At 57.0% G+C, this 24,085-nt stretch overlaps 1 protein-coding gene across 4 annotated transcripts in view; it reads right to left on the reverse strand.

Annotated features, from left to right (window-relative positions):
• KIF21B (kinesin family member 21B) overlaps positions 1 to 24,085 on the reverse strand; it is a 48,529-nt gene that overhangs the window by 22,664 nt on the left and 1,780 nt on the right. For all 4 annotated transcript variants that reach the window (XR_009347331.1, XR_009347330.1, XM_059145569.1 and 1 more), the window contains exons 2-15: positions 11,598 to 11,820; positions 11,093 to 11,275; positions 8,829 to 8,978; positions 8,611 to 8,745; positions 8,037 to 8,204; positions 7,589 to 7,704; positions 6,906 to 7,101; positions 5,422 to 5,611; positions 4,436 to 4,499; positions 4,102 to 4,320; positions 3,704 to 3,785; positions 3,148 to 3,265; positions 2,193 to 2,384; positions 73 to 272 (exon numbers count right to left, since the gene is read on the reverse strand). Coding sequence is in view for 2 of the 4 variants with exons in the window: in XM_059145569.1 (XP_059001552.1) it covers positions 73 to 272; positions 2,193 to 2,384; positions 3,148 to 3,265; positions 3,704 to 3,785; positions 4,102 to 4,320; positions 4,436 to 4,499; positions 5,422 to 5,611; positions 6,906 to 7,101; positions 7,589 to 7,704; positions 8,037 to 8,204; positions 8,611 to 8,745; positions 8,829 to 8,978; positions 11,093 to 11,275; positions 11,598 to 11,820 (2,236 nt within the window). In the remaining 2 variants the exon portion in view is untranslated. The remainder of the gene's footprint in view (positions 1 to 72; positions 273 to 2,192; positions 2,385 to 3,147; positions 3,266 to 3,703; positions 3,786 to 4,101; positions 4,321 to 4,435; positions 4,500 to 5,421; positions 5,612 to 6,905; positions 7,102 to 7,588; positions 7,705 to 8,036; positions 8,205 to 8,610; positions 8,746 to 8,828; positions 8,979 to 11,092; positions 11,276 to 11,597; positions 11,821 to 24,085) is intronic.

Below are 24,085 nucleotides of genomic sequence, written 5' to 3' on the forward strand. Positions count from 1 at the left end.
GAGGCGGCTCCTCCTGGGGGAGGCGCCGGGCTCAGAGGACAGTGTCATCCTGGGCCATCCCTCATCGCCTACCTTGGCCTTCTTCATCTCGGCCACCTCGGCCTGCAACTTCTTCAGCTCCCTCTCATAGCGGGACTGGTTCTTGAGCAGCCGTGCGTGCTCCTTCTGCGCGGCCTGGAGCTTCTGCAGGTCCCGGTTCATCTCCCGCAGCCGCTTCTCGTAATCCGCCTTGATCTTGTTGGCCTTCTCCTCCGTGTAGCACTCCATGGTGCCTGAGAGCGGCAAGAGGCGGCTGTCAGTGCCACGCGTGCCCAGGTGTTCTCAGCTTCGAGATCAGGGAGTGTGTGGCAGGAGAGGGAGCCTGGGCGCTAGTCTCCTGGCAGGACCGTGAGCAGGTCGCACCCTCTGTGTGCCTGTTTCTTATTTACACAATGAGAGAATCAGGCTCCCCTTCCTGCTCTGACATTGTATTAGACTTTGAGAGGGGTGTTTTCATCTCAAGATCCACGAGCGCCCGGTCAACAGCTTCCTGCGAGGGTCCTGTGGGCCACCCCTGCTGGCTGGGTTGGGACCCATGACTTCAGGAAAGGGCCAGGCCAGTGGGAAGGAAAGAGCTGTAAGCAGATAGTGATACAGGCCAGAGCAGAAGGAATAGGCAGATTCTCTATCCCTGACCTTTGCTATCTGAAATGCCAACAGGCGTCTCCATGGAGATGTGTGGCAGACATCTCCGACTTAACAGGCACAAAACCAGACTCCCAAGCGCTGTCTCCGTCACCCCAGCAGGCTCCCCTGTCTCCGTAGATGTCACCACCACGCTTCCAGAAGCTCGTAGACTGGAGACATCCTTGGTCCCCTTACACCCTCCACCCAATCAACCAAACCTTTTCTCTCTACCTTCCAAATGTATCCAGAATGGGACCACTCCTCACCACCTCTGGCCTAAATCCTCTTTCACCAGGATCTTTTCTTTTCTTTTTTTTAACTTTTTCCCTAATCATTCACCAGGATCTCGGTTAACACTTTTCTAACTGCACTCACACCACCACTTGGATTCATCCTCCTACCGAGCGGCCAGGCCTCTCTCCCCCTCCCCCAGAGAAGAAAGCGATGTCCTTATAACGATGGGCGTGACCTGGTCCTATAGTTTTTCCATTACCACCCCCCCCTTGCTCCTGTCCCCTTTCACTGTGTCCCAGCTGCCTGCCCCTGACCACTCCACCAACCTGCCAGGCACACTCCTGCCTCCTGGGCTCAGCATCTTCTCTGCCTGCAGTGCTCAGCCTGGGCTCCCTCGCCCTGAGCCTTCTCTCAGGTCCTTTGGGTCTGCTCACATGTCACCTTCTCCGCAAGATGCTTTATAAGACATCACGCCACTCCCCGCCACACCTTGTCCCCTGTTCTCCCTCCCTGCTGTTTTTTTTTTTCAAGGCACGTCACAGACTCAGCTGATTTATCTTATTTATGTGTCTCTCTCCACCAGAGCGTCCCCATCATGACACAAGGAGTTTGCTCTCCTCAGTGTCTCTAGCGCCTGGAATAAGGTCAGCTCTGTTAAGACCGAGTCGACAGGGACGCCTGGGTGGCTCAGTTGGTTGGGCAGCTGCCTTCGGCTCGGGTCATGATCCCGGCGTCCTGGGATCGAGTCCCATATCGGGCTCCTTGCTCAGCAGGGAGCCTGCTTCTCCCTCTGCCTCTGCCTGCCATTCTGTCTGCCTATGCTCGCTCTCTCTCCCCACCTCTCTCTGATAAATAAATAAAATCTTAAAAGCAAAACAAAACAAAACAAAAAAGACCGAGTCGACAAATGCTTGCTGAGTCAGTGAATGAACAGTGATTGGATGAATGTACTAAAGAGCAAGTGTAAAGAAGATCGAATGGGACGAGTCAGTTTGTAGATGGTTTTAAAGGAGAATACTCAAGGTACTGAACATAGAAAAGCAGCGTGCAGCATCACACCTGTGTGCCTAGGGAAATAAAGGATTCTAATACTTAAGATGCTAATAATACTTAAGATGTAAAATGTAGCATAGAAGTGGGCTTGAACATAGACATTGTTGACAGTGGGTCAGAGGACTACAGTCCAAGGGTCAGAGGACCAGGGAGATCCCAAAGGTGCCAGCTGCCGGGGCTTGTGACAGCCCTCAGGGAAAAGCGAGGACCGGGGGAGGGTAGGGAGGAGGGGTCCTCACTGAGGTTTTGCAGCACACGGTCGCGTTCCAGCTGTGTGTCCCGGATCTTGTTCTGAAGCAGAATCAGCTTCTCCTCGTACTGGTGCTTCAGGGTCTGCAGCCGCCGCTGGCTGTTCTCCAGCTCATCGATCAGCTTCTGCTTGATCTCGATCTCACACGTCAGGTCGGCCAGGTCGGCCTGGAAGTTCACCTCTGTGGGGCAGAGACAGTCTCAATCCAGCACCCAGGGCTTAGGGTGGGAGCTGGGGCACTGGGGGCTTTCCGTCGGTCAGCCACAGCTGCCTGGCCAGTGACCGGAGGCTGGAGGCTATGGGAAGTCCCACGGTGGGTAAGGGCTGCCAGGTGGGGCGACACATGAGAAGACTGGCCTCAGGAACTGGAGGCTGGCCCAGGAGCTGGCAGGGGTTGTCTAGGCATCCCACCACCCCTGCTGTGCCCCAGAGGCCAATGTCTACTTGTCGTAGATGTTATGGGACCCAGCCTAGGGGGAGGAGGGCTGTGGGTCAGAAATGGTGGCAGGGCAGAAGGGACAGGGCAGGTACCCCCATTTAGAGGAGTGGGTTTCGGCAGCATTCAAGGCCCAGCTCTGCACCTGCCACACTGGGGAAAGTCACTAGACTTCTCTGGGATTGGGGGAGCTCCAAATACCTATGCACAGGGTTGTAGAGAGAACAGAAAACCCCAGGCCACGCGACCTATGACGAGCACTGCCGTCCGTATCACCACTGTTGTTGTTGTTGGTGGTGATGTAATGCCTGGGAGTCCCGGGCCCTGGACGTCCACATTCTTCGAGAACGCAAATAAGGCCTGACTCCAGCCAAGGGGCATGTGGCTCAGGGTCTTGTCACTGGAAGGTCTGAGCTGTTGCTCTGGGCCCAGTGCTGACTGACAGCCCACCCCGGGCACCTGCCCCGTGGCGTGTCACCTCCCCCTGCCCTGACCTGGGCACACGCACCCTTCTCATCAGGGTCCGAGTCCGAGTCCACCAGGCTCTCCTCGCTGCCCGAGTCCTCGTCTTCATCCTCACGGCCTTCCTCTTCCTCACAGCCACTCTCGTCTCGCTCTTCCTCCTCCTGGGCACCAAGCACCATTAGGGGCGGCCAGTGGGCCCTCCTCACTCAGGCTGGGCCTGGCCTCAGGGAGGCGAGCCCAGAAGCAGAGGGAGTCTGGGCAAGGCCTCAGGTGTGTCAAGAGGGTAGGGTACAGGGCAGTCAGGGCCCCTTGTGCCCACTCCCAGTCCCAAAAGAGTAACCGCCTGACTCCCCCGGAAGCCGGGGCAAAGCCGCTCTGGGAGAGCAGCCCTGCCAGCCTCAGCCATTTGGGATGAGGTGGGGGAACTGGGGGGTGGACATCACCACGACCACGACCACAAGTCAACCACACTGGAGGCAGACCTAAGTCCCTCCCCTGCCCTGCCAAGGTGGTCATGGCGCTCCCCCCACTTGGCAGGGACACGAGGTGAGGGTGGGGGAAGGTAAGCATGTGGGGGGGGGACGGGGACAGTCCCTCACCTCCTCAGCCTCATTCTCGTCGGTCTCCTCACTGTTTTCCTGCTGGAGTTTTGCCCTCTTTTTGAAGGCCTCCTTCTCCGGGCTGCCCAGGAGGGAAGGGCAGGCCAGGTTAGCTTCGCCCATGTGGCAAGGGGTGACAGGGAGGGCAGGAGGATGGGGCTGTGTTCCTGTTCTGCAGAGAATCTGGCTGCCCCAATCTAGAACTAACCCTGGGTAGGCTCCACCCCCCCTTCCCCTCGGGGGAAGGAGCAGCATTAGAGAAAGGTGGGCCACGGCTGCCCAAAAGGCTGAGCAAATGGGTTGAGCTCCCGAGTAGCCCCAGGGCAGCTCCTGGCTACAGGCAGGTGGGCAGCCAAGTCCCCAGAGAGCCCGCAGGGCCGCGGGCACACTCTGCTCACCTCTTTCTCCGCTGCCTGACCTCCTTCTTCTTGAGCCGTTCCAGGTCCTGCTTGGCCCGGCGGATCACCTCTGAGGCATCCTCCATGGAGCTGGCCGGGCTGCCCCCGAAGGCGGGAGCGCCTGGAGACGCGCCCAGGGAGTAGGGGCTCCGAGCGGAGGCCCGGGAGAGGCTGCGGCGCAGGGACTCATTCATGGCCTCGCTCTCCAGCAGCTTTGTCCTGCGTGGGGAGAGCCAGCAGTTGGGGCCAGCAGAGCTGGCACTGCCCGCACTGCCCAGGGCTCTGCCCGGCCCAGGCCCTCCTCCATGGCCCCCAGATAGGCCGGGGTGCTCACCGCAGCTCCTCGATTTCCCGGATGTAGTTCTGGATCAGGGCGCCAATAGCCTCATTGCCATCACCTGGGGAGGGAAGACGGCAGAGGGCAATACAGAAGGTAAGGCACGCGAGGACCTGCGTCTTGGAACTGGTGGTCCTGTACCAGGGCCCCAATAGGGTAGCACACGTGGGCCTTTCCCCAAAAGGAATCTACATCGAAGAAGCACCTGTCGGCGGGACGGGTATACGCCAGCACTGCTGGACGAACAATCAAGCTCCGTCCAGGGAGGGCAGCTGTCAGACAGTGTTTGCCATCCTCTCTCGGGGAACACTGTGCAGTTTATGAGAATTAAGTAGATTTGTATGTTTTAAAGTGGAAAAATCTCCAAAGCGTAACGCTAAGTGAAAATGGGAAGTCACAGGGCAATACATATGGTCCCGTACACAGAAAAAGAAAGGGCAGTATATATTCACACACACCTATGTGCATAGGTACCTATGAATATATAGTCACACTCAGAGCAAAGGGACTGAGAAAGGTGTGGGAAGACATGCATGGAGCTTCTAAGTAGAGAGGACATGGAGTGGAGAGTTGAGCGAGAGGGGATTTCATCTTTATACACCCAAGCAAGGAGGATGTATTCATGTATAGCTTGTGGGCATAAAAAAAGGTTTAAAATCAGCTGGGGGGCACCTGGGGCGCTCAGTCAGTTAAGCATCCAACTCCTGATTTTGGCTCAGGTCATGATCTCAGGGTTGTGAGACTGAGCCCTGCATGGGCTCTGTGCTCAGTTCCTCTGCTGCTCCCCGCAACCCCTGGTGTCTCTCTCTCTCTCTCTAAAATAAATAAATCGTTTTAAAAAGTCAGTTGGAAAAAAAATTCATAAATGCATTGATCTGTGAATTGATTGGCTGGCCCAGCTTGCCTAATATCCTACGGTGGGTATGGGGAGAGGGGGTCCCAGCCCATTGGGTGTCCGAGCTGCGCTGGTGCACCCGACTCACCGGCCTTGGCCAGAAGCAGATTGGCTTCCTGGCTCATGAGATGAGTGACACGGTTGTTGATGGCATCGATGGCCTCCTGCATGGCCTTCACTCGCAGACGCAGTGCCCCATTCTCCTTCTGCAGCATGGCGTTCTCCCGGAACAGGTCACTGTAGCCCTCGGCACCGTCCTCCCCGATCACCCTCTTGCCCTGGGAAGAGGAGGGGCAGGGCAGGCAGGGAGCAGTCAGGGGCAAGAGCTTGCAGGGTGGGGAAGGGTTGATGATGTTCCTGGAAGCACCGCCAAACAGCCCCCCACCCAACCCCACGTCTCCTAAAACACAGCTCCTGTCTCCCAGGGCTCTTCCTGACAACCAGGAACTCCCAAATTCTATCACCAGCCATTCCAGCCACACACACCCCCAATCTTACCTTGACTTACCTTCCCACTGCCTACCTTCACATCACCATAAGTACTAACCCAAGGGCCAAAACCCTAAGAGGCCCTGGCAATTGGCATAAATGAGTCTGAGTACAAGACAACAGGGAGTGGTGGGGACTGGAGCTAACAGAGTCACAGACTCAGTCTCAAAGGGTCAGCAGAAGCATTGCGACAGGGTATAGCTCCTGCTCCCAACACATTCCCATACTGCCTTAATGCCCTAAGGACCTGGGCATTCACCAGGACAAGCACCTGGGACATGGGACTCTGGACCACCTGGCCACAGGGTTCCTTCCAACTGTGGTGACCCACAGTGTGCCACTCCAGCCAGCGTAGTACTATATATTGTTAGGTCTTCACATTTTTCAGGGAAAACTGAAATTCCTTGATTTTTAGAAAGGTAGGCAACTAAGTTGCATTCTTTTAAAACAAAGGACAAGCAAACCAAAACCTGTTCGTGTACCAGATTCATACCCTGGCGACCAGTAGCCATTGACTCCTGCCTAAGTCATATGGAATTAGACACTTCCCCAGAAGCACCTGTTTTTCCCATCTTTGTTTCCAGGCGCAGGGAGTGTTTGCATCCTAGAATTCCTGCCCCACTTGCTTTTGATGCTATCTCATTCATTTTTCAAGATCTATATAAAAGGCCCCTCCTTTGTGAGGTCTCCCCCTGACAGAGTGCCTGAGTGAAGGGGGCCAGCTCTCTCCTCTGCCCTGCCCCCAGACACACTAGACGGCTCATGTGGTCCCCATTGATTATTCTGATTCTGCACCCCAGCCTAGGAATCTCATATGGTCCAATGCAGCATATTCAGCGGACATGAAAACACCAGGCAGGGCATTTGTCCTCTGCATCAGAGCTAAGGAACAGCTGAGTGCCCTCCTTTCTCTTAGGGTGCTAAAACCTTGGGGGCTCTGACTGTGCTCAACTCACTCAGGTGAGCCCCCCATCATGGCCGACATACAGTCAATACGCAGGAAGCAGCGAATGGGAGGAGGGGAGGGCGAGGAAGGGGGTGCGCCGAAGAACTGGGGCCCACCGTGCCTGGGACCGTGCTCACCGCCTTATACTCCATCAGCTCCATCTGCAGGCGAGCAATCTCGGCCCGCAGGGCGCTGATCTGCTGGCTCGTCTTGTCCTGGTTCACCACCACCTTGTTCTTGATGTTGCGGGCCCGGTTGGCATACTTGAGTGTGTTGAGCGTCTCCATGAAGTCCCGGTCTGAGGGGCTCACACAGGCAATCATGATGGTCTGGCTGGAGGGGTGCGGTAGGAGAGTGAGGTGCGAGGGACTCAGCCCAGCCCCCAGAAGCATTGCTACAGGGTATAGCTCCTGCTCCCAACACATTCCCATACTGCCTTAATGCCCTAAGGACCTGGGCATTCACCAGGGCAAGCACCTGGGACATGGGACTCTGGACCACCTGGCCACAGGGTGACCCACAGTGAAGGCAGCTGGCAGTGTGATACATCCCTGCTGGTCACAGCTCTGTATTTTCTTAGTGGCTTCCATCCATTACTTCATTTGGGCTCTATCACTTCAAGACTATCTCTCCCTGCTGTGTAGACAGGGAAACTGAGTCTGACCATACTAGCCAAAGGTCATATGGCATCTCAAGGCTCCTGTCTCCCAAGCCCACAGCCTGCAGTAGGAAGGCCTCCTCTTCCACCAGGCCCTCATCAGGATTTTCCAGCAGGGTCCTGCCTCCCCTGCCCCTTCCCTGGATGTTGGCTGTAGGGTACCTGTTGCCCCCCAGCGAGTCCTGGAGGAGCCGAGTGAGCTTCGAGTCCCTGTATGGCACGTGCACCACCTTCTTGCTCTGGTCCCCCAAGGCGCTGATCACGTTGCCCAAGGCCAGCTGTGGGAGACAGACCCTGGCACTTGAGAGACACGCAGGGACAGGGGGAGTGGACACAGGACAGCCTGAGCCATCTTTACCTGCCTTGATGACCCAGCAGCCCTCAAGCTCCCTGATAGGGTTTATGTGCAGATGTGATCGTTTGAGAACTCAAGAGGTTGGGGGCAAGGGGAAGGACAGAGGACCAAATGCCTAATAATAGGGATATATGGGTGCGCTGGCTAGCAGCCAGCAAGAGGCATAGGGAGGACAAGGCAGCCGTGGGCCTGGAGGGTCTGGAAAGGGTCTGAGCTGTGCAGGCCACTGGGGCTGGTGACCTGCAGAGTGCCTACCAGCCCGCAGTTGATGGAGATGCCCTCCTTGGCCCGCTCGCCGGTGGCCCCCGTCCGTTTCAGCCGCTCTGAGCCAGCCAGGTCCACAAAGTGAAACTTAGCAGTGAGCGTCTCATACTCACTGGTGGGAGCGGTGCCCTCTGGAAGCCCGGTCACCACCTCGTTCACCTGCAGCAGAAGTTGGCAGCTGATGTACTTGGCCCTCACCTGGCCTTGCAGCTCCTCGGCTCTCAGTCCTGGTCCCTCAGGAGTGCCATCTGGGGGGGATTCGGGGCTGGGAGGGCAGGCTGCCCCTCCCCTTCCCCGGCACGTGACAGCATCTGACAGTGTGCACAGTACTTGCACATGCCCGATTCTCATGCAAGCCTCACAATCATAGGGGTATGGTTATCCCATTGTACAGGTTGGGGGACTGAGGCTTAAGAAAAAAGAGAAAGAAAAATCCACAAGTGGCCAAAGCAAACCCCAACCCCTAATTTGCTAGCTTTGGATCCATGGCCCCCTCCTCTTCTGCCCCCCTCCGAGAAGCCCCCCCACCACTACACCAGCTCCCGAGCCCCCATGGATTCCTTACGGGGTCCGGCTGGGTGCACACGCGCATCTGGCACACATGGATAGTGAAGATGGCGTGTGAGCGCGAGCTCTGCACGTTCATCTGGGTGCTGGCCGTGGTGCGGGACAGGGCCCCCTGCTTTAGGCACTGGATCAGCTGCGGAAGGGGGCACAAGTGAGGGCATGAGCTGAGCATTGGAGCCGGGCCCTGCCTGACCTGGACTTCCGGTGGGTGCTCACCTCTTCCTGGGAGTTGATGAGGCGGGAAGTGACACCCGTGGTGTAGATGCCACCATTCCCATCCTCGTGAATCTTGATGTTGGACCTGCGGTGGCGGGCATCAGGGTCACGGGTGCTGTCAAACAGGTCAAGGATCTCCTCATTGTAGAGCTGTGCGGGGGCGAAAATGGCTGCTGGGTGCATGCGACACGTGGTGCAGGGCCTCCAAGGGGGCTTTCCCAGGTTTATAAACAAGCTCTGTTTTGCAGATGTGGAAACTGAGGCTCTGGGAAACGAACTTGCAGACCCTGGTCCCCTTGGAGGGCAGCTGGGTCCTGGGCTGAACTATATAGTGAGGTAATGCTTCCACTCCCTCCCCAAAGAACCAGCATTCAGCAGCTTTCGGTCTTGTCAGGGGACTAACGATCTAAAGGGACAAGGGGACTCAGGTCCTAGGTGCAGATGAGGAAGATAAGACCATAAATCAATCAGGCCGACTATTATGTTTGTTGCTAGGCTGGGGAAAGGGGTGGGGACATGGTTTCTGATGAGGGAGGGGACAAGCTGAGCGTGTTTCAATCCTGATGGTCCCTAGGGGTTGGAGGTGAGGACAATCTCCCAGTAGGGGAGCAATGTGGGCACTGAGAGCATTGCCACTGGGGACTGGTATCCCTGGGGAGAGTCTGGAGAGATCACCTGGATGGGGGGAGGTGGTGGCTTGGCCAGGAGTAGCCACCTTATTTCACATGGTCTCAGCCTTGGAGATTCCTGTGTGGAATCACCGGCAGGGACAGCTTCACCTGCTGAAGGGCTGGGATACTCCCCAGGCAGAGAGCAGAGGCTCGGAAGTGGGGAAAAGGGACAGGGCAGCTTGGTCAGCAGCCAGCAGAATCCTGTGGGGGAGGGGCGGGCTGCAGCCCTCCGACATCCGACATCCAAGGCTTTGATGCCTCAAAGGGACAGAAATACTCCACCGGAAGGGGAAGGGGAAACGGAAGGGACTGGTGCAGATGTGGGTGCCATGGTGTCTGTCTGTCTGTTGAGACAGACGCACTGGCATCATTTAACCCCTTGTGATTCACCCTTCGGCATGAGTTTTCTAGGCACTGCCCTACTTTTTGGGGATCCCCATGGCAATAGGATAGAGAAAAGAAGAAAACAAAGGGATGGAAAAGCTTATAAAGATACACAGCAGTAGAAAACGTGCGCGCACACGCGCACACACACACACACACACATACACACAGGAAGTCACTTTATCAGAAGCAAAAGTCCAGGAGGACAAGGAAAAACTCTCCAGTCTGAAATACAGGGTCCCCTAAAGGGAAAGAAGCCACTCTTAGTGCCCAGGAAGGAGTCACAGTGGGGCAGTGGGCAGGGTGGGCCACGGAAGCCCTAAAGAGGGCTGGAGCCACACCTCTCCCTCTGAGGACAACTTGGGTACAGTCAGAGCTCAGGACAGTCCCATCCCCAGCAAATGGCCCAGAACCCAGGGAGTCACTGGGTTGGGGTTTCAGATGCTGAGAACTGAAGCTACCTGGTTCGAGTGTCCTAAAGGAGGAGCCTGGTCAAGTCAGGCTTTCATGACAAGTAGCCAGGAAAACCTGCTTTCTTAGAGACCTTTTTGAGAGGCCCCGTGATAGGCCAAAGACTCCTCCCTCTACCCGCAAAGTCCCCAGATGTCAAAAGCCTGGCCTTGGCACAAAGACGTTCTCCCAGAGAGAGGCAGGACCAGTTGCCTTCTGGAGGACCTCCCAGAGAGAGGCAGGACCAGTTGCCTTCTGGAGGACCTCCCTGCCCTGAGGTCAGAGAAGACTCCGAGGGTCAGTAAGAACCTCAGCCAGAAAGGGGTAGGGCAGGCTGTTCTGAGGCAAACTGGCCGAGGCCAGAGGATGGGCAGGAACCAGAGTTCTCACTGTGTGCCAGGCACGTGCTTCCGTGCCATTCTCACAACACCTGTAAGGAAAGAGATACTACAGCCATCGTGCAGTGGCCTGAGGACAGACAGCTAATAAGTGTCAGAGCTGAGAGTCAGTCAGGGTTTGAAGAGATCTTGACGGTTCTCAGTAACTCAAGCCCCATCTAACACAGGAAGCCTCCGCAGAGTGTCCCATCCAGTGGTCTTCTAGCTCTTGCTTGGGTATTTCCAGCAGCAGGGTACTCAGCAGCTGGAGAAGTTGCCGGGGCTCTCCTAGGCTCATTCCACTGTCCTGAGGGTAAGCCCAAACTCCATGGTCTTGCTGTCCCCCAAATCTCCCTCCTGCCCCCACCACAAGGCCACATACCTCCAGGAACTGAGCGCTGACTTTGAACTCAGGCCCGGCCACACCCTGCTCCTGCGCCCGCCGCTTGCGCTCGGCAATGCCCCCAAAGAGGTGTGCTATGGCCCTTGGAATGATGCCTTGCTCCTCCTCCGATGTCACCGTGTCGAAGCCAGTGCCCATCGTGTATGTCTTCCCGGCCCCTGTCTGCATCGGCAAGGATGGAAGGAGGGGGTCAGCACCCTCGGGGGGACCACCAGAAGGCTGGGACCCCAGGTCAGGTGGACTTCCCTTACCATATACCTCCCCTCCAAGGTCACCCACCCCTTCTGGTCCCAAAGCCACACCCTGGGGGAGTCTCCTCGGAGGGACAGCCTTCCTCCGATAACTAGCAGCGTGACACACGCTGGGACAACAGAGAGAACCGCACGACCATCTCAACAGGTCTGAAAGGGGACGGGGCGCTCTCTCCCACCAGCTGGGGAGACAAGGGTTGGAGGGGTCCCCTGTGGGAGCGGAGGCGGCTTACCTGCCCATAGGCCAGCACTGTGGCATTGTAGCCCTCGAAGCAGCCCTCAATGAGCTTGCTCACACAGGTCGAATAGATCTGTTCCTGCCAGGTGTCCAGGTCGAAGACAAAGTCATAGGTGAAGGCCTTGTCCTTCCCCAGAAGGACCTGGGGCTCCCCGGGGGTGACAGAGGTACAGATGTGACAGCCCTCAATCTTCTCCTTTGACAGCTGGGGCCGAATCCTGCCCGGCGAAGGGGAGAGCCCTGGGTCAGACCCGGCCAGCCGGGGACCGCTGCAGCCCTCCACCCTCACGCTGCCTGCCAAGCTTCCACGTCCCCAGGCCCCCTCCAGCCCCCACAAGCTGGAGAGAAGGAAGGAAGCTTAGGAGCCTCCCCAGAGGACAAAGGCAACTTTTGTAACAATACAATAATAATAAGAGTAAGACTAATATCTACTCCACCCAAACATTTACTGAGTTGCTAACATTTTTCAAGTGCTCTACATATGGGGGACCTGGGTTAAAAGTATTTTACATAAACGAGTTCATGTCTTCTCCACTATAAATCTGTGAGGTACGTATTATTTGCCCAATTTTACAGATGAGAGAATGGAGGCTGACAGAGTTTAAGTGACTTGCCCAAGATCGTACCGGGGGGCGTGACAGAACCGACCCCCGGGTCTGACATCAGAGCGTCCCCCACACACCTGATTGAAAGGAGAGCCCTAGAAATCAGTGTCCCAAAGATCAGGAAGAGAAGACAGCTTGCCTCTTTCTGGGAGGTAAGGCTCAACACCAGGGTGCGGACAGGAGGGATAAGCCTGGCTGCCCCCACCCCCCCAGTACTGAATTAAAGAGCAGACCACAGCTTCTGCCAAGGCCTACATCCAGCTGCGGAGCCCCCTGTAAGATGCCAGAGCCTGGCAGAACATTCTCAGGCACCAACTCTCGTTCCTCTCCAGGAGCCAAGGGGGCCAGACCAGGTCAAGCCAAAAGTCAGCTGAGAAGGGCGGGGACCCCGACAAGGGACACAAGGTCAGCCATGGGAGGGGTCCGACCCCAGCTCCCGGGGGGCTCCCTTACAAGAGGAAGGAAAGTGGCACCAGGGCTGAGTGGGAGCCGGCCATAGATAGGGCTATCTCCATCCAGCCACCTCTTCTCCCTCTTCTAAGCAGCCATTGCCATGACAAGGTCCCCATGGCAACCAAGCCTGAGCCAGTGAGCATGCGCTGCTGTAGGGACAGGCAGAAAAGCACTTCCCAAATGCCTAAAGTAAAAGGGGAGGGGGGAGTACTAGGCGCTAATGCTCATGGGCTCACACAAGCCAGCCCTATCAGCCAGGCACTCACAATGAGCTGCTTGTCAGGCTCCCTTTCCCAAAGCCAACATTTACCAAGAGAAGAAAAGAGTGAGAGGGCCAGGCCAGCATGCATCCAGGGCCGAGGGGGACCTCGCCACAGAGCAAGGGCCACCAAGTCGCCATCCTGTCCCTGTCTGGGGCTGCCCCAGTCCCCAAGGCCCACTCAGAGCTTCAGGCCAGGAGAGGTGCTCCCCTCAGGCTGTTGCCTGCACTTTGCTGCGAGAGGGCCAAAGGGCACTAAAGAGGGGGGTACGTCCCAGGGGAGCGTGGGGGGCAGGTAGTTGGCTACACCAGGCCAAGTCCACACCGTAGATGGTAGACTGGGTTTTCCTCGCAAGTGCTTTCCCTTAGGTGTCAACAGGTCCTCACAGGTCTATGGCTCTCTCTCATTGAGGCTGACAGGAATGGAGGGTCACCACCTTCATGCACGCTCTCCAGTTGTTCTGGATCAAGTTGAAATTAGAGCGAAGCCTCTCGGTGTCCCCTTGAACTGGTTTCTGACTGGAAAGGGAGCAGCTCATTCTTGCTCATTCTCTCTGGAACCCACAGACCAGAAACTTGACTCACCAGTAAGAGGTCTGGGCCAGCAGTTCTCCTACTTCGACCTCTAGTAGTGGCAACTGACACAAATTCGCACTCACTACATACCCGGGGGTGTCTAAGCACTGACATATACTGACTCTTGATCCTCAAGAGAACACCTGTGGTGGTGAATGCTACGATCCTGGTTTGTAGGGGAGGAAATGAGACAGTGCCCAGCCAGTCATAGATGGTAAGGGGCAGAGCGGGGCTTGAACAGCGTGTGCACGACCTCTCTGCTATTTCTATGCTACTGTGTCAGTAAGGGCAGGGCTCAGGGGGCCTGGGGGATAGAACGGCTCACAGACACAGGGAGACAGCAGGCAGCAACTCCAGAGGGGGCGTGGCCCTGCACACAAGGCGCCAGGTAGGAAGCTGGAGCTCTGGTCCTCAGAGCTGGCTCTACCCCCAGGCCTCCAGGACCCAGGACCAAATACTCACTGCCCAGGGCATCCAGGTGCTCCCAGGTGAACCAAGGGTCTGGCCAGGGAAAGCTCTGAGGAGCTTCCAGCATTGCTGGCCAGCACCAACTCCAGAAGACACCCTCCCTACCATGTGGGCTGCTTGTGATAGGATTTCTGGATCCAATTCAAATACCATTTAATTACCCCAGGCAGATGGCAGTGCTGGTGATTGGAGGAAATCAAATCAAGATCCCTGGAGACAGTGGGAGCAGGGGAGGGGGAGCAGCAGCTCTGCCTGGCAGAGTCGGTCCGTGAGAGGGGCTGCTTCTCCTGCAACAGCCAGCCCCAAGAATAAGGGGGAGCCCACCTGCCGGGAGCAAGAGAGCGGGAGAAGAGCAGTCTGGGAAGGATGATGGAGAAGAGGGGCTCCAGAACTTTAGGGTCCGGGAATTGTGCAGTCAGTCAGGCATTCATCCCGGGGCCCTCATCCTGGGGCATGAGGCCCAACACATCTTACAGCGAGGGTCCCCCCCTACCCCATGCTGGCCCACGCAAAGCACCAGGGTGCTTACTCAGAGAGAAAGGTACCCACTAGGAAACCAAGGACATGGGCTCAGCTAAGAGTCACTAGTTCCCAAAGCAACTGACCTGGATGAGGGAGAGTGTTAGTCCCAGGAATGGGACTTGAATGAGTAACTGGAGGTTACTGGAGGTAGAAGAAAAATAGAATTAAGATTTTATGTGTGCTTTCCATGAGCTAGCTGGGCCAGGCACCTGCCATAGACTAACTCACTTAAGTGAGTTAAGTTAGCAGTGAGCTAGGGCTTTTGATGCCCATTTTTCAGAGAGGAAAGTTGAGGCTTGAAGTAGTTAAAGTCACACACACACAGTAAATACTGTGAAGATGGGCATCCATTCCTGGTCTGCCTATGAAACCTACAGGCTCTTCTGCTTCTCCAGCTACCTCCGGCCCAGGACACTCTTCATCCCCACATGGACAGATAAGCTTCCTCCCACAGAACCACCGCCAGAGCCAGGGAGGCACTCTGGAAGGAATCCTGCTCTATCTGCTCAGGGTTTGCCATCCAGCAGGGGCAGACAGTGTGCCCTGGGGCTCACTCCATCACACCCTGCCTGCCCAGCAGAGCATTCAAACCCACACTCCACAGGTAGGAGACCAGAGGGCTGGGAGATCAAGTCCGGGGTCCTGGACAAGCCTCTGCCCCCACCCTCTTCTTGTCGAGGAGCTGCTGCATCCTCCTAAGTCCTGGATGACCTGGATGATCTCTTCCCAGTTTTAACTTTCTAAGAATTCCATCACCTTCCCCTCCAGTAGCTTCCTCTCCTGGCCCCACCCTGGGTGAGGTCACTTCTGTGGGTTGCCCTCAAAGTAGCAGAGGCCTCAGCCAGCCCGACTGCATCCCAGATAAGGGGATACGGGGAAGGTGGCCACTTCCTTTTAAATTAGGGCAGGGTGGCAGGGATGGGAACCACTACAGCCCTGGTCCTTCCTAGGGGCCTGGCGGGGGGCGGGGGGGGGGGGGGGGACGGACAGGGGTGGTCAGGGTTGGAAACCAGTTTCTAGGGTTTTGCAAATAAACCACAGACCCCAGGAGCTACCAGACCCAGGACTATGATGAGGTGAGGTATTTGCCACAGGTGCAAAACTTCACGGGGTACAAAGACACTCAGTAATCAAGATAAATTATAATTTAATATTGGAAAAACTCAAGTCGGCAAACTGTGGCCCCACGCGCCAGCTCGACCACACACCCAGTATCATTTCTGTTCAGGGCCCTCCAGAATCTCACCCCAAGCCTCACGCCTGCAAAGCCACCCTCTGTCTCTTGGGCCGGGAGCGAAGGGGGCGGGCCGGCCAGCCCCGCGCAGAAAGGCTCCCGGAATCTCCCTGAACAGAGCCCGGTCTATTTGCCACTTGGCAACCCGCAGCCCGAGCGGCGGTGGGAGCGGGCGCGAGAGCGAGGAGAAAGGACCCAGGGCTTTTCAGAGGCAGGATCTGGCACGGGCGCGTAGCTGCTGAGCTTCCTCTGCCCACAATTGAGCGGGAGCTGGTGTGATGTGGGTATTTTCCTATCCCTCCCCCACCGCCGGAGAAGCGGGAACCCGGGCCGAGGGACACGCGGACGGCTCGGGCCCGGCCCCGCACCCGTCGGTGCCCGGGGCGGCGGCGGCGGCGGGACAAAGGCCGCGAACCCGAGCCGGGCGCTGCGGGAAGAGCTGAGCTCAGCGCTTCCACAGCTCTTTGGGAAGCCAGGAGGACGGGGCGGAAGGGGAGGACAGCGCAGACTGGGAGGAGGCAGCCCTGCGGGGCGCTGAAGGTCTGCCAAGGAGAACAACTCCTTTTGCGAGGGTAACGTGCCCAGAGCCCCAAACCCGACCCGCGCCGGGCGGGTTGGAGGGCTGGGGACGGAGGAGGATGGGCTAGCTCCCTCACCCACAACCCCTCCTCAGTGACGTCACAGAAAGCCAGCCAATCACTACCCCCGAGGGGCTCCGCTCAATGACCTTGGGCTCCTAAGGGTGGATTCAGCGTCTCAGGTGAAGTTAGTCACACCCAATCAGCCGGCTAAGGCCTCTCCCAGGGCTCTTGAGTTGTCCCCCAGTTAGTTAGGAGCTCCCGGAGCTCTAAGGGTGCAACCCCAGGCCTTTCCTCCTCGAAGAGTTTTGTCACTGAGAGGTCACAAGCTGTGATATTAAAATAATGGTATCATTATACCCAAGAACTGTTGCAGAGGTCTGTGATTCCTGACGCCTTTCTTTGCTAGCCCCTGGAACCCCTTCACAGCTCTGCTTACTCAACTTCCCCAGTTAGTAAGTTCCCACACATACAGAGCAAGGCTGCCTTTTTGCTAGACTCTGTGCCTACGAAGCTTTGCGCGCTACATCATTACACAAATCATTTCATTCTAATGGGGGTGTTCTTGTTCCTAGTTTACAAAGGAGAGTTCAGAGGAAATTAACTGGGTTCAAGGTCACATAGGTATTAATAAGAAGGTCTTCTAGGAAGATTACCTCTACCAGCCATCAGCCCCAAAGAGTCAACCCGGGAGAGCTGGAGAGAACTAGCACGCACAGCTAGCTGCCCACTTGTGAGTAATCTGCACTTTGGGGACTTCCAGGCTGGGAGACAACCTCTTACCAGACTCTCCCTCAAAGGCTTTGAGAAGAACCAGGGACTTAGGCTGGAATCACCCCTCTAATGGCCAAAAACACCACGATAACCAGCCCCTTTGGAAGAAGCCCGGCGGGGGGGGGGGGTGGGTAGAAGCCTCTCTGCCCTTTTCTCCTACAGGACCCTTGGTACCTTTCTGGAATCCTGAAAAGGAGCTCCCACAGGCTAGTGTAACGGCCCCAAGGAGAAACAGAGAAATGAGGAAGTTCATCCCCTCCCTGGTCCCTAAGTGCGCTGCCCCCAAGCCTGAGGTGGGCCAGATTCCATGACTTTCCTTCTGCCCAACCCCAGGTGGTTTGCCTGGCTCCAGCCTCCCAGGCTCAACTGGAGCTGAGCTGTTGTGCGCAAGTTGGGGGGGTGGGTAGGCAGAGAAGCAGGGGACACAGAGAGGAGCGCCATGACCTCCAGTCTGCCTGGCACACTGAGTCACTGAGCCACTCTGTGACCTGCCAGGGACCAGCTCTTCCTCATCAGTGACAGATCAAAGGGGAACTCAGCTACAGCAGGAGGGATTTAGATAAACCAGCAAAAAGAACTTCCTGCTTGCAAAGCTCACTAAGCTGGGGGCAAGGGGAGCCTGGGATTCTTGGGAATCTTTTTCCTGAGAAATCATAGTCACCAATACCATTCTTGCTGCTTCTGTGCTTTTTCCACCCCTGATCAGGACAACACCTAACATGTTTTGAGAACCTATGTGTCAAGCTCATATGCATACAGGAACACATGTAATGAGTTATGACAGCCCTGGGGAGCAAGGGGCATTCGCCTCATTTTACTGAGGCTGGGAAAGGTGAAATTTCACCAGCCCAAAGTCACGCCATTTGTAATGGTGGAAATGAAATGCAAGCCAAGCCTGCCCCTGCCCAATCCGGCTGCCTCCACTGAGCAGCCCCGCACCAGGGCAGGAGGGAGGTTGCACTGGGGAAAAATGATCCCCTCAGAGAATCCCTGGACTGATCCTACCGACAGCTGCCAGAAGCGCCACGAGCACTCTGTCGGGAAAGCATTTCCCCCGTTTTGTAGAACTGAGAGTGGAGGCCCAGAGCATGGAGAAGCACGGAGCCAAGAACCCAGGAGCTGCTTGCCTGCCAGAGGAAGGCAACTCTCCCCAGCAGCAGAAAGAGGGCGTCTACACCCCCACTCTAATGAGCATCCGCTCCTCCTCCTCCCCACTGGCAGCCTGCCAGCTCTGGGGAAGGCGGCTGGAAGCAAAATCCCGGCTCTCTCAGGGGAGTCTGGCTCCCAGACACCCGGGGCCTTTTAGCTGACTTAGCCCAGAGAAGGCATCTTCCCAGAGAGGCTACTCCTCTCTAGTGGGGAGACCCAGTGTGGGGTGCTGGGTCTTTTAGCTGCAGGGATACAGTGGGGAGACACGGGAGCCCTGGGATAGCCAGAGGGTCTTGTCGCCCTGTCACTGGACCTTCTCCTGGCCTCTAAGACACTCCCCCCAGCACAGTCCTCCTGAGACTGCCCTCAGGGAAAAGACCCCCAAACAAGGAGGCTTTGTATTGTGGGGTCGAAAAGCATGGGTTTATGAGGCCCTAGCAGATCTGGTGAAATGGGTCTGTCAACCCCTTATGCTTGACTTCTGCCCCCAAACACGTTCTCAAGTGCACAGGGCAAGGGTATGGACACTCCAAGACAATGCCTTGAGGTATTGATTCAGGGCACCCGGGGTTCAGCCCCCACTCTTTCTTCAGATGTCCTCGACTTTCTCTTTCAGTTTATCCAAGTCATGACCACTAGCTTCTGCATCACAACCAGGGACAGGCAATCCACCAGGGGAGGAAACCCGAGGTAGAGTCTTCTTCATGGCCCCTAGGGTATCACGATCTCAGCTGTGCCCCACGACACCCCCTGAGAGGCTGAAGCAGGCCCAGCAGAGTAGGGCGAGGGGGTCAGAGGCTGGGGAGCAGAGCTAGGAGAAGCTGAGGGAGGGAGCCAGGCCCCATCCTAAACTGGAGAGACCAGCCCGCCCTGCTGTGAGCAGTAGCCAGGAGCTGCCTGAGCCACTGGTCTGACTCCTGTGGGTCTGACTCCTGGGCTGCAGAGGCCCGGGGAGAGGGGCGAGCCTGGCTCAGGGAAGCTCGGCTCAGCTGCGTTCCAGCTTGGCTCTCCCGTCCCACTCCCTTCTCGGGGCATCTGGCAGGGGTTTCCCATGACCTCCCAGGAGACTGGAGACTCTGCAGAGTGGGGGCTGAGCAGGGAGCGCCCAGAGCTGTGGTGGCATGTGCTTCATGTGGAGGACAGCTCAGTGGGAACGGGCCCTGGGGATGCTCGCCTGCTGAGGAATGCAGAGCAACAGGCGGCTGGCCTCCAAGCAGCTGGCTAGGGAGGGCAAGGAGCCTCTCCCCCAGCACCCTGGCCCTTGGTCCTCAGTCCTCAGTGCCCACTCCCAGGCTCTCTTCAAGGCACCTTAACTCCAGGGTCAGGCAGGACCAGCCAGCCTAGAGAGATGACAAGTGGCCGCCATCACTGCTCTGATGGTGGACTTCCACCGCACAAGGCGGAGGGATAGGGACTCGGGTATCTGGGGCCAGGGGACCACGCACTGCCTCCCTTCCACACCCAGAGCAGCCAGAGGTAAAGAGGGAGTATTTCAGGGCTCAGGACACTGCCACCCACAGGTCCCCCACCCGCCATGGGGCTTCACAGCCCTTCCCACAGATCTCCACCACCCCCAGCCCAGAGGGACGGAAGGGTAACCCTCTGGAGCCGAGGCTGACCAGCCCCAGCCTGGCTCCCCTCCCAGGGCGTGGAAGCTGCCTCTTCTCCCCAGCCCAGCGGCCTCTCAGTACCCCTCCTGAGCTTTCCCCAAAGGGCAGCCATGTCTAGAGGGTAAAATGAGAGTCGAGGAGACCCAGAACACCCGGGGCTCTGCCCTGTGACTGGTGTGGGGGTTTGTAGGGATAGCAAGAGGAAAATGGGCTGCCCCCAGAATTTCCTTTCCTAGAGAGTGGCAAGACGGGACTCAGGCAGGAAAATCAATTCCAGGGGCAGCAGCATGGAGCGAAGGAAAGAGAGAACAGGCAGACTTCTACCCCCTGGCAAGGGAGAAGTTCCCCAAACACAAGAGCGAACAGCATGGCTGGAGGGGGGAACAGGCAGCTCTATGCTAAGCAATCCCAGAAAAGGAAATTCAGACACGTTCCCCCATTGCAGAGCACTGGATGCCTTCCTAAGTACTTTTCCCGCATGGCCATTACAGCAACCAGTGCAGTGGGGCATATGGAGAAACTGAGGCAAAGCGACTCACAGCAAAGGGCTAATGAAAGCAGTAACGGGAGGTGGTTGACAGCAGTCTGAGGAGCATGTGCCTGGAGGGAGAGTGCCCAGGGTTCTGATCCAAACTCCTCCATTTACTGGCTGGGAGTGTTTGCTCATCCTTACAATGGCAACAACATCAGTTAGCTGGTGGGGCTCCAGTGGGGTAGGGTGGGGTGGAACCGGGCAGTGTAGACATGCTGCCTGGCACAGGGCAAGTGTTCAAGAAGTCACGGTGCTTCGTGACCCCCAAGTTCAGTCTTCTTCCCATCCTGGGATACTTTCTGCTATAAATAAGAGGAAGGAAGGAAGGGGATGGGAGGGGAGAGGAAGGGAGGGGAGGGGAGGGGAAGGGAGGGGAGGGGAGGGGAGAGGAAGGAGGGAAGAAGGTGTGGAGGGGAGAGGAGGAGAGGGGAGGGAAGGAAGGAAGGGAGGAAGGGAGGGGAGGGGAGAGGAAGGGAGTGGAGGGGAGGGGAGGGGAGAGGAAGGGAGTGGAGGGGAGGGGAGGGGAGGGGAAGGAAGGAAGGAAGGAAGGAAGGGGAGGGGAGAGGAAGGAGGGAAGAAGGTGTGGAGGGGAGAGGAGGAGAGGGGAGGAGAGGAAGGAAGGGAGGAAGGGAGGGGAGGAAGGAGTGGAGGGGAGAGGAGTGGAGGGGAGGGAAGGAAGGAAGGAAGGGAGGGGAGGGGAGAGGAAGGGAGTGGAGGGGAGGGGAGGGGAGGGGAGAGGAAGGGAGTGGAGGGGAGGGGAGGGGAGAGGAAGGGAGGGGAAGGAAGGAAGGAAGGAAGGAAGGGGAGGGGAGAGGAAGGAGGGAAGAAGGTATGGAGGGGAGAGGAGTGGAGGGGAGGGAAGGAAGGAAGGAAGGAAGGGGAGGAGAGGGAAGGAAGGAAACTCTTCCCTGTATCTAACACTCACTCACTGTAGGGTCAGTGCCTCGGCACACTGTAAGTTAGGGCTCACTTTTAAAAACATTTTACACATCAACTCCTTAAGAGCCAACACCTGATGGGCTGTATCTCTTCTACTTCATCCACACCACCGCTCTTCGCAAATGAACAAACAAGAACAAACCAGTTTCCCATTCTCCAGCCGGTAAATCAGAGGCCCAGCAGGACAAACAGAAAGGAAGCGCCATGACCCAGCCAATGGGTGAACTGCACTGGCCCTAGCCCTGCCCTTTGCCCCCCCCCCCCCACAGCGAGCTGTAAGAGTAAGGGCCCAGGCTCCTGTCACCCCCCCCTCCACTTCCTCAGCCCCCGCCCCACCCCAGCCCCACTCTGAGGGTTTCAAAAGCAGAGATCCAATCAGCTTCAGGCTAGGCCTGCAGGCTGGCTGGGTGGCGGAGGGGGGATGGTTTCCGGGGCCTGTGGTTACTACACTCCACTTCCTTGTGATGACATAAGCCCTATTTCTGCAGCGGGAGGCCACTGCTAAGATTCTCAGGTCTCCAGGCACAGGAGGTCCCGTCTGGGCCTCGATTTCCCAGATGGCAGCATGGGCCACTGTTGGCATTGATCAGCCCTGGCTGCCCTTGGGCCACCAGAGCAGAGGAGGGACTCTGAAGGCACCCATATACCCGCTTCACGCAGTTTTCTCTGTCTTCTCTGGTCTGTTTCTCCCAAGACACCAGTTCTTGGGATTCAAAATGCAGACAGACATTGACCAGGATTTCAAAGTAGCTGGAAGCTCCAGAAATAACTACAGCCAGAGAGCCCAAAGGAGGGAGTGCAGGAGTATGATCTAACACTGACCCCTGGGTCCCTGGCTGGTGCCCCTCCATCCGCTCCCAGCCCCTGCTCAACTCTGGAGTGTCTGAAGATGGATGTGGGACCTGTAGAGGGACCTCCCCTCCCCAGCCGAAGAAAGGAAGGAAGCTTAAGGAAACCAGGCAAAGATAATAGGGGTGTGTGTGTGTGGAGGGGTGAGGACCCACGGAAGGCTCCTCTCTTGGTGGGGGCTCAGAACTGGGAGCTTGAAAGGGTCTTAAGGAAATGTACCATGTGTCTTGGCTTCCTTCCCCAATTTCAACGTTGCCAACTTGCCTTTCTTAACAGCCACCCCTTCCCCTTCTGACCCCATTAGCTGGGTCTGTGTTGCAGTCTGGGGCCGGGCACAACTCAGCTTCTAAAGCTCCTTCCCTCTACCCCCCCCCCCCCCCACCCATCCTCAGGTAGAGAGAGGCTGGTTCCAGGCCAGTCTTGGGCCCAGAGAGCTGACTCCCTATCTACAGGGGATTAATGGATAAAGGGATCACAGGGCAGGCTGGAGAGGGGCTGGCCTGGGAATTTCCAGAGCAAAGACAACTAGCTAGGGTTTAGGGTCAGATGGGCCAGAATTCAGGGAAGCCTGGGGTACGGCTTTTAGGGTCTGCTCACACTGAGACCTTCTCCCTTTATCCCACAGCCCCAGGTTCTGCAAGTTTCATCCCCTGGCTCTCCCCCAGCCCCAGCCTGCCCTGTGGAGATTTGCAGACAGACAGCTTTGATCCTCTTCCCAAGGAGATTATAGGGCCAAAGAGCCCTGGGCTGGCACTTCTCACCTAGTCTAGCAGTCCCCACCAGGACGTCCCCCCTTACACAGGCATGCATGTGCACACGCACGCGCACACACACGCACATACACACACCCCAAACAAAGTCGGTCTCGTTCCTGGCCTCCCTTTCCCAAGAGTTGGACCCAGGGTTCGCCATGTTATTCTCATGGGAGCTCAGAGAACACTTCAGTTAGATATAAGAAAGGACTTCTAGGAGGTCAGAAAGCTGAGCCTGACACCGGGTTGGGCCCCTGGCCATTCCAAAGCCTGGGCCTTTCCCAGCAATGCTCTACTCCAATACCCCAATCCAGCCTGCCACCCGGTCCTTGAGGTGGGACAAGTGACTTCCAGAGGTGGGGACGGGGGGTCACTGGAAATCCAAAAGCATGGGTACTCCCCTCAGTCCTCTGTAGCACCATCTGCTCCCTGTCCCAGCCCCAGCTCTAGTCTTGTCCTGTCCTCAGCTCTTTGATTAGAAACTGGGCTCTGTCCAGGCATTGTCTGTCTTCCACGGCCGGCTGCCCATTGAGGTCTGGCGTGTGCCAGGCTAGGCGCTCAGGCTGGAGTGGGAGGGGACAAGTGGCCTGGGCCCTCACCTTCCAGAAACCCCCTCAAGTCTGGCTCTTTTGATGTTCAAATCTCCCCACCCCTCCATCCAAGATCAACAACGGGAGGCAAGGAGTGGGGGCATCCGGACCCTGCTAGAGCAATCTGAGTGAGAAGCAGAGATGATACCCACTGCCCTCAAAGAACTGGGTGCAGTGGGCTGGCACAATCCCTTCCCTGGAAAGGGTCTCAGAAACCTTCTGTTGGTGGTGCTGGGAAGGCCACACCAGCTTCTCCTCACGGCTCTGCACAGAGTGCCAATTCCAAGGGGCTTTCCCACACTTTACCATGCCCCTGCCTAGCCTGGGGGGCGCTGACCGTGCTGGTAGTAGAGGGGGCTTTGTTTGGCTGGCTCCTGTAAGACGACGGAGGCTAAAGGAAAGCCCCATGGGAGGAGCAAGCACCCTAAGTCCCTTCCTTCTCAGCCCTGGTTCACAGTCAGTGGGGCCAGGGCTTCATTTCCCTTTTATGATGCACTTGGACTCTCCCAGTCTGCTGCAGATGTCATATTTACATTTCTCACTCCCCCTACCCCCCACCACTCCTACCTCCCTCCCTCCCTCGACCTCCACAG

Source organism: Mustela lutreola, chromosome 14 (assembly GCF_030435805.1).
Source record: "Mustela lutreola isolate mMusLut2 chromosome 14, mMusLut2.pri, whole genome shotgun sequence".
Lineage (NCBI taxonomy): Eukaryota > Metazoa > Chordata > Mammalia > Carnivora > Mustelidae > Mustela > Mustela lutreola.